At 42.9% G+C, this 15,409-nt stretch overlaps 1 protein-coding gene across 2 annotated transcripts in view; it reads left to right on the top strand.

Moving 5' to 3' along the window:
- The window catches only part of ADAMTS18 (ADAM metallopeptidase with thrombospondin type 1 motif 18), a 350,660-nt gene that overhangs the window by 212,065 nt on the left and 123,186 nt on the right, over positions 1-15,409 (top strand). The window contains exons 11-13 of one of the 2 annotated variants that reach the window (XM_036231505.1): positions 12,368-12,576; positions 13,058-13,229; positions 14,211-14,315. In XM_036231505.1, the coding sequence (XP_036087398.1) occupies positions 14,256-14,315 (60 nt within the window). In that variant the 5' untranslated portion in view covers positions 12,368-12,576; positions 13,058-13,229; positions 14,211-14,255. Of the gene's footprint in view, positions 1-12,367; positions 12,577-13,057; positions 13,230-14,210; positions 14,316-15,409 lie in introns of those variants that run through there. The other variant, XM_016128433.2, reaches the window with a different exon arrangement.

Raw genomic sequence — 15,409 nt, 5'->3', positions numbered from 1 at the left:
TATTTGCCTTATAATTTTATTGTATAAATGCATTAGAGATGATAGTTCTGAAAGAGATGAGGTCCTCCAAAGTTAACATGGATATTTTAAAGTGACGAGGTTTGTACAGTGAGATAGGTCAGATGAAATCATTGGCACAATCCATTCTGATATGCGTAATGCAGGGTACTACAGGATTGCTTTTAATTACTTCCTTAGAGAAAAGCAACATTACAAAGATAATCTAATCAGTCTTTAAGTTTTGTTTTTGTTTTTGTTCTTTTTGCTAGGTTGAAATCATGTCTCAGTTTTTTCACAATTTCTTCAATGAGGCTAGAGGCTCAAAATGAATGTCCAAGGTTACCAAATGGTACAAAAAACTCAGACACACTCCCTCCCTTGCCCCCACTCCATTATTACAAATGAGATCTCATAAAAATGATTCTATTAGAAAGGGGAATGATGTTATTTTTTAATCAGTGATTTACTCACATAGTAATTCCATAATAATATATTAAGAGCCTTTCCGTTATACCTTGCTCAGGGTAATGATCGCTATGGTTTGTTGAGCATATTTCTATGTGCTGTTACATCATACAATCCTTGCAATGTACATATACAGACTACTCTCCCCGCTTTTCATAGATGGAGGAACTGAGGCCGGAAGGAATAAGCAACTCATTCAGATGGCAGAGCCACAGCTTTCATCCCAATCTTCTTATTTTTTCCTCCTTTGCCCTCCTTTCTTCTTCATGTTATTACACAAACTTTTATAGAGCCCTTACTCTACAAGAGTCACATGTGTTGGAGCACCCCCAGGAGGGATCCTGAGACTGCTGGTCTTCTCGTTCTACATATGCTTCAACCCGAGAGAGATGTATGTCTAAGTCACTTCATGTTTTGGTATCTCTAGCCCGAATCTTTTCTCTGCCATCCTACTCCAGGTTTATAGTGCTAAGTCTCAAGAACAGCTTAAACTCAACATTTTAAGAGCTTAATTTTTCGTGTCTCACCCCCTATCCTGTCCGAAACCTGATACTTTTTGAAGATGTTGCCTCATTGAATGGTATCCCCATTCTTCTAGCCATGGAAGCCAGAAACAGCACCCATTTTGACACCTTTGTCTCCCTCCCCCCGGGAAGGTCTCTTCCCAGTGCCTCTTAATTCCTTCCATATCTCTGAATCTCTACCTCCAGCCTTGTCTCTGGCCCCGACTACTGCACTGCAGTCCTAATTGCACTTTCTACCCTTGTTTCTTTCCAATCCTTTCTCCGCTCATCAACCAGAGTGTTGAATCTCACCTCTAGATTTTCTGATTCAGTAGGTGTGGGTGTATCATAAATTTGCCTTTCTAATGAGTTTCCTGGGGATTTTGATGCTGCTGGTGTAGGGACCAGCTTTGAGAGCCACTATTCTGGCCCATTTACATTTTTTGAAGACCTTTCTCATTACATCAGTATGTTCCAAACATTTTGGAGGAATCACTCCCTCTTCATTTATTGCTAGGCCTTGGATGCTATGGGAGCTGGATGAGTTTGTTTTTTCCTGAGTCATTTCTAGACTTTGGAGAAGCTTCCATATTTCAACAGCCCTGCCTTGCAATTTCCAACAAGGATTTGCTTATTAGCTGGACTCTCCTTATTCTCAATAGGGACAGGTGCCTGCAACTGAAAGTAAAATGGGGAGGGAGAATGGAGAGGCTTAGGTTTCAAACATCTTTCAGTGAGGAATTAGTTGTAAAGAGACACATAACAATAAAGCATGAACTGAGTCCAGACACCGTCATTCACGGCAAGCTTACCCTCTGAAACTGGCTTCATGCCAGCCTGGAGCCAGGTGCCTCTCTTGGATCTGAGTCAAGTGCCCTGCGGCCACCTACAGAGCACTCAGGTAGGATCCGGAAAGCCTCTCACCTCCATCTGCCCTGCGTGACTATTTTATGTCCTACGAAAGGACTTCCAGCTGGCTGACCTGGATCCAGCAGCTCAGGCTCCCCCCTAGCATCATCCACACTACCCTGGGGAGGAAGAAAAGGACCCTCAAGAGAAGAAAAACTATTTGACTCCCTCCTTTGCTGGGAGCTCACCTCATGGAGGTATTGTTTACACATGATTACAGTGTTTATAACTTATTATCCCAGGCCTAGGAGCTGCAGAAAGAAACAGGGGGGCCAGACAATCAAAGCTGAGATGCAGGTTTTAATATGAAACAAAACACATAATAGGAGATCAACTATACACAGAGAGGGGTGTGTATAACATGTCCTGCAAGCAGATGAGCTCACTGATTTAAGCTACTACCACAAATTGATGCTCGAGTGCCATTCAGAGGGCAGGCAGGTGACATGCTATTTGCCCAAAAGGCATGTGTTTCAGTACATACATGTCTAGTTGAATTGAAGGCAGAGGATTTGTACACATTTTATTAAATATTTAAAAGTGCCTAGCATTGAGGTTATGAGAATGTACCTCAGAACTTTCAACTGCAGGGAGGGTGACTGAACGAGGGCCCAGCTGCCGTGTGCAGAATTCCGTTGCAGCATTTGTGCCAAGGCCACGCTTCCAAGGTGGGCTGCTCCTTGCCGACGAGTATGCATAGCAGCAATACGCAGGCCCATTCCTCTGATGGCTGGCTTTGGCTTAGGCCTCCTCAGTGGCCTTCTGGAACATTCCTTACACTACACGAAAGTCTAAGATGCTTCCATTCAACCGTTCTTCCTTCTCTCCTTCCCTTAGGTTCAGACCATTTCATAGTCTGATGGGTTTCCAAGCCTTCCTGGATCCTCCTTACTTCTTCTCACAGACATTACCCCTAAGATCTTTCCACAGTGACTCCTTCACAGAGGATTTTTGATTTGGGCAAAGAAACAAACATTTACTGAAAAGGGATGGGTGGAGATTCTAATAAATAGAAATGTCTGTTCGTCAGTTGGTTCAGGCTCTCATCACCAACATCGTCTATCAGGATGCTCTCTCTGTTTTCTGCCCTAGATTACGTCTGTTCTTCCCAGCATGTGCTCGTGCATGCACAAGCATGTGTGTACACACACACACACACACACACACACACACACACACACATTCATTCATTCTTTTGCCAGGGGTCTTCAGGAAAGATTCACTAACCTAGGGAATAATTGACCATTCAAAGTCCCCTACAATCACATCCCATTTTTAGACTTGCCTTCTTTCTTACTTTAAGCGACAATCTAGCATCTCTTAAAACTGTATACCACAGAATAGGTCATTCTCAAGATTCAACCATGAAAGCCTACTATTTGGTAATTTCATGAATACAATAAGATAAGTTCATTAACTTTTATAACAGCCTTACACTGTATATACTAATTGCTTTATATGGCAATTGTGTGCCATTGTTATGAATCAGGAAACATAAGCCAGATGTCATGTTGCCTTAGGAAAGTTACTCAACTTCTCTGAGCTTCCACACTATCATTTGAGATGGTGAAATTACAGAGGTAATATACAATTATTACCTTCTAGATTATAGAAGGTAATTATTGTATATGTGAAGACTTAACACAGGACCTTATACCCTTTAGTACTCATGGGGTCTTCACTATTGTTATCGCAAAACTAATAATAGTAAGGAAATAGGCATAAGGTGTTTTCAACCCTTAGCATAGGATGTGACACAATGACAGTGCTTAATAAATATTTGCTAAATGAATCACTTTTAAGGTCAAGCTTTCATAACCTCATCACTATTGACATTTTGGGTTGGAAAACTCTTTGTTGTGGGGGTTCTGGTCTGTGCAGAGTAGGATATATAGTGGCATTTTTGGCTTCTGCACATTAGATGCTAGTAGCAACCCCTATCCCAGTTATGACAACCAAATATGTCTCCAGACATTGCCAGTGTCCTCTGGGTGTAGGAAATGACCTTGGTTGAGAACCACCATTTAAGATAGAATGAACAGAGAGCCCCTAGATCTCAGAGGCTCAAAGTCTTGGAGGAAAGCCATCCTATTTTATTTTAATTTTCTATGTAGAACAAAATAGTGTTCAAAGAGCGCAGAGAAGGGTATCAACCCAGTTTGGAGGGGTTGGGGTAGTTTGAAAGGCTTCCCACAGAGAAATCCAAGCTCAAGCTCATGCCAGTTATGGTCTATTGGGTTGACCTTTATAAATGAACTCATCAGGTCAGTCTGAACTGGTGATGAGAAGATCTGGTGTGGTTTTACTCTCAGCTCCATGTTTGAGAGAATGTATTCAGCTTATTTATACACACACACACACACACACACACACGCACACATACATACATACATACATATATATGTGTATATATATCATATATATATATATATTTTTTTTAGAAATTGACAAAGGCAACAATTTTTTTTATCTTAAGCATAAACTGATGATTGATATTTCTGCCTTCTGAGGGAAGTGGCATTCTTTACAGTTATGGGGAAATCAGCTTCTTTTCACTTGTGGAGACTAGGTAAGCAGAAAGGGGGTCTGAAACATCAGCACTTCTGTTATTCTATTCTGTAAAGCAAGGAATGAAGGATCTTTTATTTCTGCCGACCACATTCACGAGTTACTGGATATGCTAAGATAGGCCTGGAACTTGACAGTGGGTGGAGGCTAAATTGTTCTGCACAAAAGGCAGGAGAAAAGGAGAGAAATAGAGAGTCTTTGGGTTTATGGGGACTTTAAGCAACATGGCGGGGGGCCAATGGGCCTGTAAGAAGGGGCCGTCTGATATCACTTTAAGTCAGTTTGGGCCTCTGTGATGTAAACCCATCTGATGGTGGCGATGGTTGCACTGCATGGTGGATATACTTAAGGTTACCAAATTGTACACTTTCAAGTGGTTAAAATAGTAAATTTTATGTGACGTGTACTCATGATGGTTAACTTTATGTGTCAACTTGACTGGTCTCAGAGATGCCCAGATAGCTGGTAAAACTTTATTTCTGGGTGTGTCTGTAGGAATGTTTCCGAAGAGATTAGCATTTGAACGGGGAGTCTGAGTATTGAAGGTGACCCTCACCAGTGCCTGCGGGCAGTCATCCAACCCATTGAGGGCCTGAATAGCACAAAAAAGGGGAGGAAGGCTGAGTGCGCCCTCTCTGTTGAGCTGGGACGTCCATCTCGTACTTGGACATCAGAGCTTCTGGTTCTCAGGGCTTCCAGCTCAGACTGGGACTTACACCACGGCTCCAGCTCCACTGGTTTTCAGTCCTTTGGCTTTGGACTGGAACTACGCCTGCGGCCTTTCTGGGCCTCTGGCTTCTGATGGCAGATTGTGGGACTCGTCAGCCTTCATAATCAGGTGAGCCAATCCCTTACAATCTTCTCTTTCTGCATCTCTAATCTCTATCCGTGTCTCTCTTACTGGTTCTGTTTCTCTGGAAAACCCTGAATCATACGGTATTTTACTACTATATATGTAAGAAAAAGCATTTGAGTCCCAAACTTTAGTAACAACTTCTACACACACAAGTGCCTTTCTAGAGGGGTTTGGAGCCAACAAAAGAAGCTGTCTTCCATGAGGTGATGTGGGACAGAGGAGAGAATAGGGGAAGCGGTGAGAGTCTGACCTTGAGAGTTCAGTGGGGGCCAGAAGAAATGTGACAAAGGAGATGTCTAGAAGTCACTCAAATTCCACCAAGGCCACTAGATTTCCAACAGAATAAAGCAATTAGGGATCACACCAGTTGTAGCCATATTTAAGGGATAGGGTAAACTGCTTACATAAAGATGGAGTAAAAAAGGTTTAGAAGGACCATAATCTATGTTCTAGCTTAGACTTTATCAGTTGCTGTTTATATTACCCATCTCATAGGGCTGTTGTGTTAAAGCAGTTAAATGGCTATACAAGTGAGGCTATTTTTCACACACCATTCCCTCTCTTTGCCTCTTGTTAAATGGTTTACTTGTCTTTACATGCTGGTCCATCTATTTGATAGTTATTGGCTTTGGGTTTTTTCCCTCTATGTTTTTATCCTTTTAAATTTCCTCCTCTCTCCAGCACATGTCCTGATTTTTTACTTCTTTCAATTCCGTTCCCCTATAATTTAAGCATATAAATGCCATCTTCTGACACCCAGGGATAGCCTATGTGAATTATGAAGGTCCTTTTGGTGAACTCTGAAAGTAAGAATGAATTCCAGACACTGTCCATTTCCAGCTGAGGTCTTGTCTGGTCAGGCCTTCAGGGATGGCCACACGGGCATCTGCTGGTGATTCCAGGAGTACAAGGGCTTCCTCTCCCCACACTAAGACTCCCTGGAAACTCAAACCCACTGCTGGCATGATTGGGAGCTGGTGGTACCCACTGGCCCAGTGCATCATGCTGCCCAATAAAAAGGTGGTGAGTTGGACCTCACATGTGTTTCTGGAAAACAGACCTAGTTTCAAATTCTACCACTACCATTTACTCAACTTAGGTCAACTGGTAATTACTTAAAATTTCTTTGTGCATTAGACTCTTAATTTCATTTGTCAGATTAGGAAACTATATTGCAGAGGGTTTGATGCTTATTTTCTTTAAATGTTCACAGTGCTTGGCCGAGTACCAAGCAAGCAGTCAGTCGGTGGGAGTAACTTGATCGTCATCATCGTCGTTGTCACTGCTCTCCATTTCTCGAATCAACCTGAGTCTCTCTCTACCACAGTGGAGCCTTCTGAGACATATGTATACCTCATGCTTCTATTTTCCTGCTTCTACATTGTTAACTAAACCTATGATATGCTTCATACGTAAAATTCAATTCAAAATGGTAGCTCTTGGGAAAAGGTACAGCCTGGCATATCTAATGTTTTGTGGGTGCTATCATCAGGTTTGCAAATGACAGCACTCATGAAATTTAAAGTATTCATTGAGCACTTATCTCTTTTGCATGGTATGGGACAAACACTTGAACTCCAAAATGGCACTCTTTTGACTCCACGGCTGTGTGTCTGTAGATGGAAAAGGAGTAAGAATGAAGGATGATCTGGGTCTTCATCCTGGCTCTGCCTCACTAGTTTTGTGCCCTTGGCCAGTGGCCTCATCTCTCAATGAACCCTAGTTTCCTTACCTATTAAAGAGGATTAGTAATAACTCCCTCACAGTGTTGTTGGAGCATTGAATTAGGTACCCCACCGAACATGCTCTGGTACAGTGTTTGGCCTAGAGTAACCCGGGGAGTATTACTCTCCGCCTCCCTTCCCTAGCATAGGGGCGGTGGTACAGATGTCCCCACTGCTCCTATTGTCTGTTAGAGCTCGGCCGTCCTACCCAAGGGAGCTTCCAAATTTTTTCTCAGTGTGTTATGTTACACTCCTTTGATGGATTATGCCCCAGCCATTAACAGCGGTAGCACCAGAAATTTTAATATCTGCAACATATTCCTTGTAATAATAATACTGGTCAAATGAAGAAGCACGCGAAAGTATATACAATGCAATCTCGGCTACAGAGCTTCCAGAGGGAAGATACCGTGTTATCTGTGTTCATCTTTGAAGGTGGATGATGAATTGTTCTTATTCTCTCGTTATACTTTATTTTGCAATGTTTTCAAAAAGAGCTTTATTGGTTTTGTCATCATGAAAAATAATTATTATTATTTTATATTATGTAATATCCACAAACCGTCCATATATTAAACCTACTTGTCAGCTCTATAGCGTATGTGGCAATATATCTTCTTTTATTTTGGGGGGGGGAGGGGGAGGTTTGTTTTTGTTTTGTTTTTGGCTGCATTTCTTTCCTTTGCTTGTAAACCAAATGTGTTCATAATTAAAGCAGGGTGTTCAAAGCTGTGCGTTTGTGAGAGATCTTTCATTTACTGTACAGTTAATTCATTAAACAAAGCAATATTTAGGCAATTCTGAAGAAGTGGGTGTTTTCCAGGCATGAGGGAGCATGGGTGGGAGGGGGGAGTTTCAATTGTAATGATTTTCTTCTGTGTCGTTTAGCAGTTTTCCAGGGCATTATGGCAGCACTGGGCCATTTAAGGTACCTGCTTTCTAATCAGCCTGGCTGCCTTCCAGTCAGCCTCCGCGGAAACTCACTAGGCACAGGGTTTAATTGGGGCCACCCACCATGGAAGTGCTTCCCCCTTTGTCCAGAGACATGGAAGCTCTTAATGTAATGCACATAAAAACGTCCAGTACTGCAGGGCAGGCACTAGCGGCTCTGATGTCCCGAGGCTGTTATTATGTCCCGTGCACTGTTAGCTTTTCAGAGAGACTCCATCCAATCATCGGGGAGCTAGAACTTTACAGAAAGAGAGCAATATAAAGTATTAGGTTGCAGTCTGGACACAACCCCTGATGTTTGGAACCTCTCTAAATAGATCTCAGACTGTTTAAAAACAAGAAATAACTCGCTCCCATCCCTTTTACTATTATCCCTCTGGCACCTTGGATTTTTTAAATTAATTCCTTGCAAAAGTCTGTCGAGTTCCAATAATTGTTTTTAAATGATCTGCCTCTTGAAATTGTGCCTTGCAGTCTCGTGGAAACCCAGCCTCAAGTTTGGCGGGGCCAAGTCGCTGTGCAGCTTCTGGAAACGAATTGCCTGCTTAACGGGGCACAGGCTCCGTGCAGCCCTCTCGGACGAGTGGTGATTGTGTGACTGAGTAGACGGGCTACCTGATGGCCAGATCATGGCCGTTATTTTGGGTGATGCAGATAAATCAAGGGAGCTGCAACCTCTTAGCATGCTTAAATTGGAAATGTTTAATTTGGATTTAAACGTGGAATCTGCAAGCCTCACATTGTGCTCCCCAGGATAACACAGTCCGCTTCTTGGGAATAAAGAGTGTATACTTACTCTCTTGCTCCTACTATAGTGGGCAGAGGGATAATGCTAGGGTGGGGGTGGGAAGGAAGGCAGAGAGAGAATGAGGCCACCCCTTTTCAAGTCTACTCCTTCACCTGGCGATAATGATAATCCCTTTTCCTGTTCTCTACGTCTCTGTGAGACAATACGATTATTAGCGCCATTTTGTAGATGAGGAAACGGAGGGCAGGAGACAAAGTTCACCCAGTTTGTGTCAAAGTTCTATCTGTATGACTCTACTGCAGCACTTCTCAAAAGTTCATGTGCAGACTGTCACCTGGGGTCTTGATCTGATGCAGGTTCTGGTCCAGCAGGTGTGGGGCAGGTCCTGGGACTCTGCATGTCTAATGAACTTCCAGGGGATGTGGATGCTGCTGGTCTGGGGACTGCACTCGATGTGCAGACTCTCGGATTGCATCTGGCTGCATGTTAGAGTCGCCTGAAGCCAGGGGTCTTTAAAAAGATATTCCCAATTCTGACCCCTCAATTCAGAATCTCAGAGGGTGGGACTTGGCCATTGTGCACCCAGGTTGAGAATATCCGCTGAGGTGGGGAATTGCCTGGCCGAAATGGTCAGGGTAAGCCTCAAGAAACTCGGACTTATTGAAACGCACAAATGCATGCATGGTTTCCTTAGGAAGGGAAGGAGGAAAGACCTCTGTGCGTGAGAGGGTGTGAGAGGAATGGAAATGAGGTCAAGCTGAGGAATGAGGGAAAGAGTGAAAACAAAAACAGCTAGAGCTCATTCTCAGGCAGGTGTGGAACCCGTTGGGTTGTGGAATTTGTTCCTTAGAGGAGGTCATAGTAACAAGGTTCCAGTCAGGCTGGCCGAGGAGGTGACATAAAATGCCTGTCTAAGCAGTCTGGATCAGTTTCCTCTGGGCAATGATTTTTGATTCAGTGATTTTCCAAGTGTCTGTCTGGTAGCCCTGTTCTTGGCACTGGGAACAAAGGTGACAATGGTGCACTCTCTGCTCTAGGCAGCTGTTGTGGGAACAAGAGGAAGCTCTGTCCTGGATGCAACGTCCCTAATCTTAAAGGGTGACAAATGCTGAGGACCTGAAGTAAGGCAGTCAAGATGAGGATGAGAAAGACTGTCCCGGAGGCATTTTTACAGTAGGTTTGGTAACCAATTGACCCTTCTCTGCCTCCCTTCACCTCCCACATGCTGAAGATGCTCCCAAACTTCCCATTTGGGATTCTGGGTGGTTGGAGAGTAGTGCATGGTTTATACTTGGTTTGTGCCTTCTTGCATTTAAGGTGCCTCTGTTGTATCCTATTAAAAATGTCCTATTGGTGGTTGGAAATAAGGGACAGAGACTTGGGCTGGAATAGCAGATCTGGGAGTCATCAGCGAATCAGATAGGATCTGAATGCACAGGAATGGAGATTATTTTATAGGAAAAGATGAGGGACAAGGATGGAAGTCGAGAGAGCACAAATGTTTAAGGGACATGAAAAGAGTAGGGAAATAATTGCTAAGTAAAAATTAAACAAGGGGTTGGGGGGGGGGGGGGACAGGACAAAGTAATGACCAGGAAGCTGAGGAGGTGAGAAGGTTTTGAGAAGGAGGCAGCGATCATTAGCTTCAAATGCTACAACTATTTAAAGAAGATAAACACTGCCAAACGCTGTCTCGTAAACATTTTTGATGATTTTCTCTGAGTGAAAGGAGCAGGGTCTACGTCTTTTTATTTCTTTGGATTTATTATAAATAGTGTTATTGTTCTTTCATGATTATGAAATTATTCTGTGGAGTCTGGCCTTAGGTGGGGCGAGGGGACAGTTCCAGGGAATTGGGGGCAGAAGTGAAGGGTAAGTGACTAAGGATGTAATGCATTCACCTTTCCTTGCACAGCCCCGCCTTTTCAGATGGTGTGACTACATGAAAAGGATGCCGAGTAAAGAGTGGGAAGTGATGAAACTGGTAATTTAGAAATAGTTATGCAGTGCACCGCAGTATGTGGGGTGAATCTTTGCTCTTAGTTGCCCAATCTAAAGACCTAAGGGGAGGTTGCGACACAAGCCGCACACTATGGATAGCTGTGCCCTCTCTGGGCACGAGCTACAATGAAATCCAGTTGGTCCTAGGCTTCTAAATCTTGTCCCCAAAAGATGTCATTAGCCCAGAGCAGGTACTCTTGTCCTAATTCGCATAGCTTCCAACTTTTGAACACTGTCGTGTGCCTGTACAGAAGGGAGCACCACTTTCTCCTGCACACACAGGCACCGTGTTCAGAAGCTGCAGCCCTCACATCACATGGGAAATATTGATGTTCAGCCTGGAGTTTGGGTGAAAGAACCTGCAAAGGGTTCACAACCTCAGGAAGTGGAATGGCTGCAGGAGTAAGGTTCACAGGAAGTTCTTACAAGGGGAAAACAGCTACCATTATTGAACATAGTGGCTCTGGGTTCTGCATCAGACCTTTTATATATGTTGCTTCATTCAGTCCTCATGGAAATTAAAAAAAAAAAAAAAAGCGAAGGATTATTTTCCCTGTGTGAGAGCTGAGCACATTAAAACTTTGTGTTCAAGTTCACTTAGAAAAAAGTACTAGGATTACTTCATTGAAAGTGATAGAAACCCAATACAGACCAATTTATGGAGAAAGGAGAGTTGCGGAGAGGTTTCTCACCTTATATGGTCGTGATTTTGAGGATTAAAGGAGAAGGTACACGAATCATGGCTTCAGACTGGAATCTGTGTATTTTCTACTCTTTTCTACTTCTCAATGTATTTCCTTTTTGCGGGTTGTAAAGATGGCTGCTGACAAATTCAGGCTTTGCACACATTGTGACAACCTCAACAGAAAGATGGGTTCGCTCTCCCAAATTGTGCAGATCAATACCAGTGAATGATTCTAATAGACCACACTTGTGTCCAGATGTCACCTTTTGGACTAATAATTTTTGCCAAAAAGAAAGTGTTATTATATGTGAACAAGTCTATATCATGAGTTAAACCAGAAAAATGGGAGATGGAAACATTTAGAAGGCAAATTACCTTTTCTTACCTCAAAATCTAATCAATAATAATAATAATAATAATACTTACCACTCATTGCTATAGCAAGGATTCATTCCCAGGCCTATCCTTTATTCTATTACACTGTGCTTTCTCCATGAATGAAAAATGAGTCAAAGGTATCCCAGAAGCTTTATATCCTACTGATAAGGACATAGTTCTGGCATTCAAGTGGAGGTATAAGTTCCATAGGCCACAATTACTGGTTTGTAATATATTGAGATACGTTAAAAATGCCCAGATGTTGGTTAAAAGACAAGTGTCTGAGCCTCATCCCAGACCTACTTAATTGGAACATTCATAGGGATGCCCGAAAATGACATTTTAGCGATCCCCCAGGTGATTTTGATTAGCAGTAGTAGGGCCCAGCCTTGACTGCCTCAGGTGTTAGACATGCAAATTAGGGGATCATTGGGGCAAGTGTCTAAGCCTGCACATGATGAGATCACGATGGGGGAGCACGAGAGACTTCATGTGAACCAAATCATTTTCCTCCCTTAAGCAGCCTGATATTTTCCAGAGATTTTACAAGGTCTATATTTCCACTGTTTTACTGTGCAGAGAGCTCAGATCTTGTCCTCGAGTTTATTTGTGGAAATAAGTGGTCTAGTTCTAATACTGCCTCTGGCCTCGAGCAAACAAACTACGTTTAATAGAACGGCTTGGGAAAGGACTAAGAAGAGAACAGGGAGGCAGCACGTCTAGCCAGAGCATCAGCAGAGGGAAGCTGAGGTGTGTAGAGGAAGCCTCATCGTATAGATGTCATGCAGGTAAGTCAGACAGGTACAGGCTGCAAAAGGAAGACATCAATGTCAGTGTCCTAAGAAAGTGCAAAGAAAGCTCGAATATAATGTGAGGCATTGATAATTCCTAAATTATGTTTGGTGACAATCTATTTCCAAAGTTAATTGTTAAGCTATGAGGTTCTGCTTCCCATATAGTCACTGACAGATAGAAAACAAGTTGTTGCATGTCACTTGTTTTAATTTTGCTCTATTTAGTGTGTTTAAGCAAACAGCTTATTTTTCTGAATGGTTATCTCTAAAAAAGATAGAAACAGTTTGGACCTGCCGCGCTCTCCTCTTCCACCTCCTTCTGCCGTTCCCACTGTTTTTGAGGATTGTGTGGCTAGAAGGCAGCCCTTCCTTCTCAGAGCTTCAAGGACATTAGTGCCTTTCTATTCATTCATTCATTCATTCATTCATTTTACTGTGTTGTAATGTTAAGCCTTATTTTCTGTTTCTGTGCTAGGTTTGTTTGCATGGCTTTGGATATCTTTCTCTTTGGACATGAAAATACTTCCTAAGGGAAACGGTCAAGAATCTGTCAAAAACCTGATCAAACTATTCAATGCAGCTTTAAAACGCCAGAGGAAGGATAGCGTCCCTCTGCTGTCTGTATGGAAAGGAGAGGAGAAAACAAGGTTTGGTTATGGCGCAGAAAGTCAGCTGTGATGGGAGAGGGGCTCAATGTTCCTTACTTTCCATGGGAAAGGACACTTGTCATGGAGCAGAGACCAAGGGAGTAAATAACAGGGTTTGCCATTTGTTTCTTGCTCTGGCCAGGAGGAGGTACTTGAGACATATCATTTAAAAAAAAAAAAAAAAAAAAAAAGGTAAACTTATGTCAGTTTAAAAAGAAGAAAAACCAATGCCTCAAACTTTATCATTGATTTTAGAGAGGTAAAAGGGGAAATGTTTTTTAGTAGTTAAGAGTGACACTGTGATCCCTCCGACGCTAAATTTCCCACCATTTCCTCCCTTCCTTCTCCCTTCTTTCCTACCTACTTACAAATGTTTACTGAATGCCTGCTGTATGCCAGGTTCTGGGCTGTGTTTGACAGAATACAGCAAAACTGGATTTTTTCTTTTTTCTCTTTCCCCATTGGTTTATGCAAATGGACTGACTGACTGAGCCCCTTCCCCCAATTCATATGTTGAAACGTAACTCCTGATGCGATGGTATTTAGGGCTGAGTCCTCATGAATGCGATTAGCGCCCTAATAAAAGAGACCTACAGAGCTCCCTTGCCCCTTCCGCCATGCGAGGACACAGTGACAAGAAGGCTGTCTATGAACCAGGAAGTGGGCTCTCACCAGACAGCGTATGTGCTGGAGCCTTGATCTTGGACTTTCCAGCCTCCAGAACTGTGAGAAATCAATTTCTGTTTATGCGCCGCCCAGTCTGCGCTATTCTGTTACAGCAGCCTGAACAGACTGAGACAGATTACTGTGACCTTTAGACATTCTTTGTAGTGTCTTAGATTTATAGTTTTAACATCAGCTACGTTTTGTGTTTCTAAGTCACTTAGAAGCGGGTGCTGCTTTGCAATTCATAACTGAAAGGCTGGACCATTTGCTCATGACTCTCTGTCACCATCTAAAGACAATTTATACATATTGCAGGGCTAGTTCCTGGAATGTTGAAGGGATGAAATCATTCCAGAAGTTATGGCTTTACAGCGTTTGTATAGCAGCTCTACAGAAGAAATTGGACCTGATCGTCTGCAAGTGAGTGAAACTAGAAGTTTTGATCTTTAGATCTACTAGTATGCCAGAAATGGGTCTTGGTTTCTGTACCAAACCATGGGGCTGGGATGTATGGAGTGCAAAGGTTAACTGGGATATGAAGGGAGAGCTGCAAAATCAGTGAGGGATGGGGCAGTTACATTATTAGGCCCCAGAGGAGGTCTCGGTCTCTCCAAGGGTGAGTACTTAACACATATTTGACCAGTTGAATGAGAAGCTGTGAGGCTCCAGGTTGATGGAGAAAAATACCACAGAATAAAATTGGGATCCACAAGATTCATCCAGGTTCTCACTGGAGTGATTTTGCTCCCCAGGGAACATTTAGCAATGTCACAACATTTTGTCACAATCGTGGGGGTGCTCCTGGCATCTATTGGGGCGAGGCCAGAGATGCCGTTAAACATTCTACAATGCACAGGACAGCTCCCACCTTAAAGGATGATCTAGCCCCAAATGTCAATGGTGCTGAGGTTGAGAAATACCGGTCTAGCACAAAGCAGAGCTACGGGTGGGTCTCTGAGACTCTAGACTTGACCACGCTGAGCAACCTCTAGTACTGGCCTCAAAAGAGGGAGACCCAAGGGGTATGATTTTGTGTGTGTGTGTATCAGTGGAGAGATGCAAATAAGGGACATTGTTATTTTGAGTGGAGTATGAACAGACTATTTACCCTTCCAGTTTCCTTTAGTGTTTATCTAGTGATATAATTCACAGTGCTGTCCATCCCAGTCTCCTTTTTTATCCAGTTTGTTGCTTGGTGACATGACATCAAGCACTGTTTTTTTATTTGTTTGTTTTTTAATGCATGTCCTTCATGTTTAGTTTCCTTTTGTGTCCAGTTCTTTACTAAAATCACAAAGCACTGAAGTCATACGTGTCAGAATCACCCACAGGTGCTTGCTACAAGTGCACACTTGGGGCCTGCACCAAATCTACTGAATCAGAATTTTCATGGTTCATGCCTCAGGAATCTGCATTTTAAGCCAGCAGCACAGGTGATTTTTGTGCACATTAAAGTTTGACGTAGGATGTACGAAGCAACAGAAATACAAGGCATCCTCTCACTTTTAAAGTCC

This window comes from Rousettus aegyptiacus, unplaced genomic scaffold (assembly GCF_014176215.1).
Source record: "Rousettus aegyptiacus isolate mRouAeg1 unplaced genomic scaffold, mRouAeg1.p scaffold_m13_p_14, whole genome shotgun sequence".
Classification (NCBI taxonomy): domain Eukaryota; kingdom Metazoa; phylum Chordata; class Mammalia; order Chiroptera; family Pteropodidae; genus Rousettus; species Rousettus aegyptiacus.
This window is presented reverse-complemented; position numbering and strand designations above follow the sequence as displayed.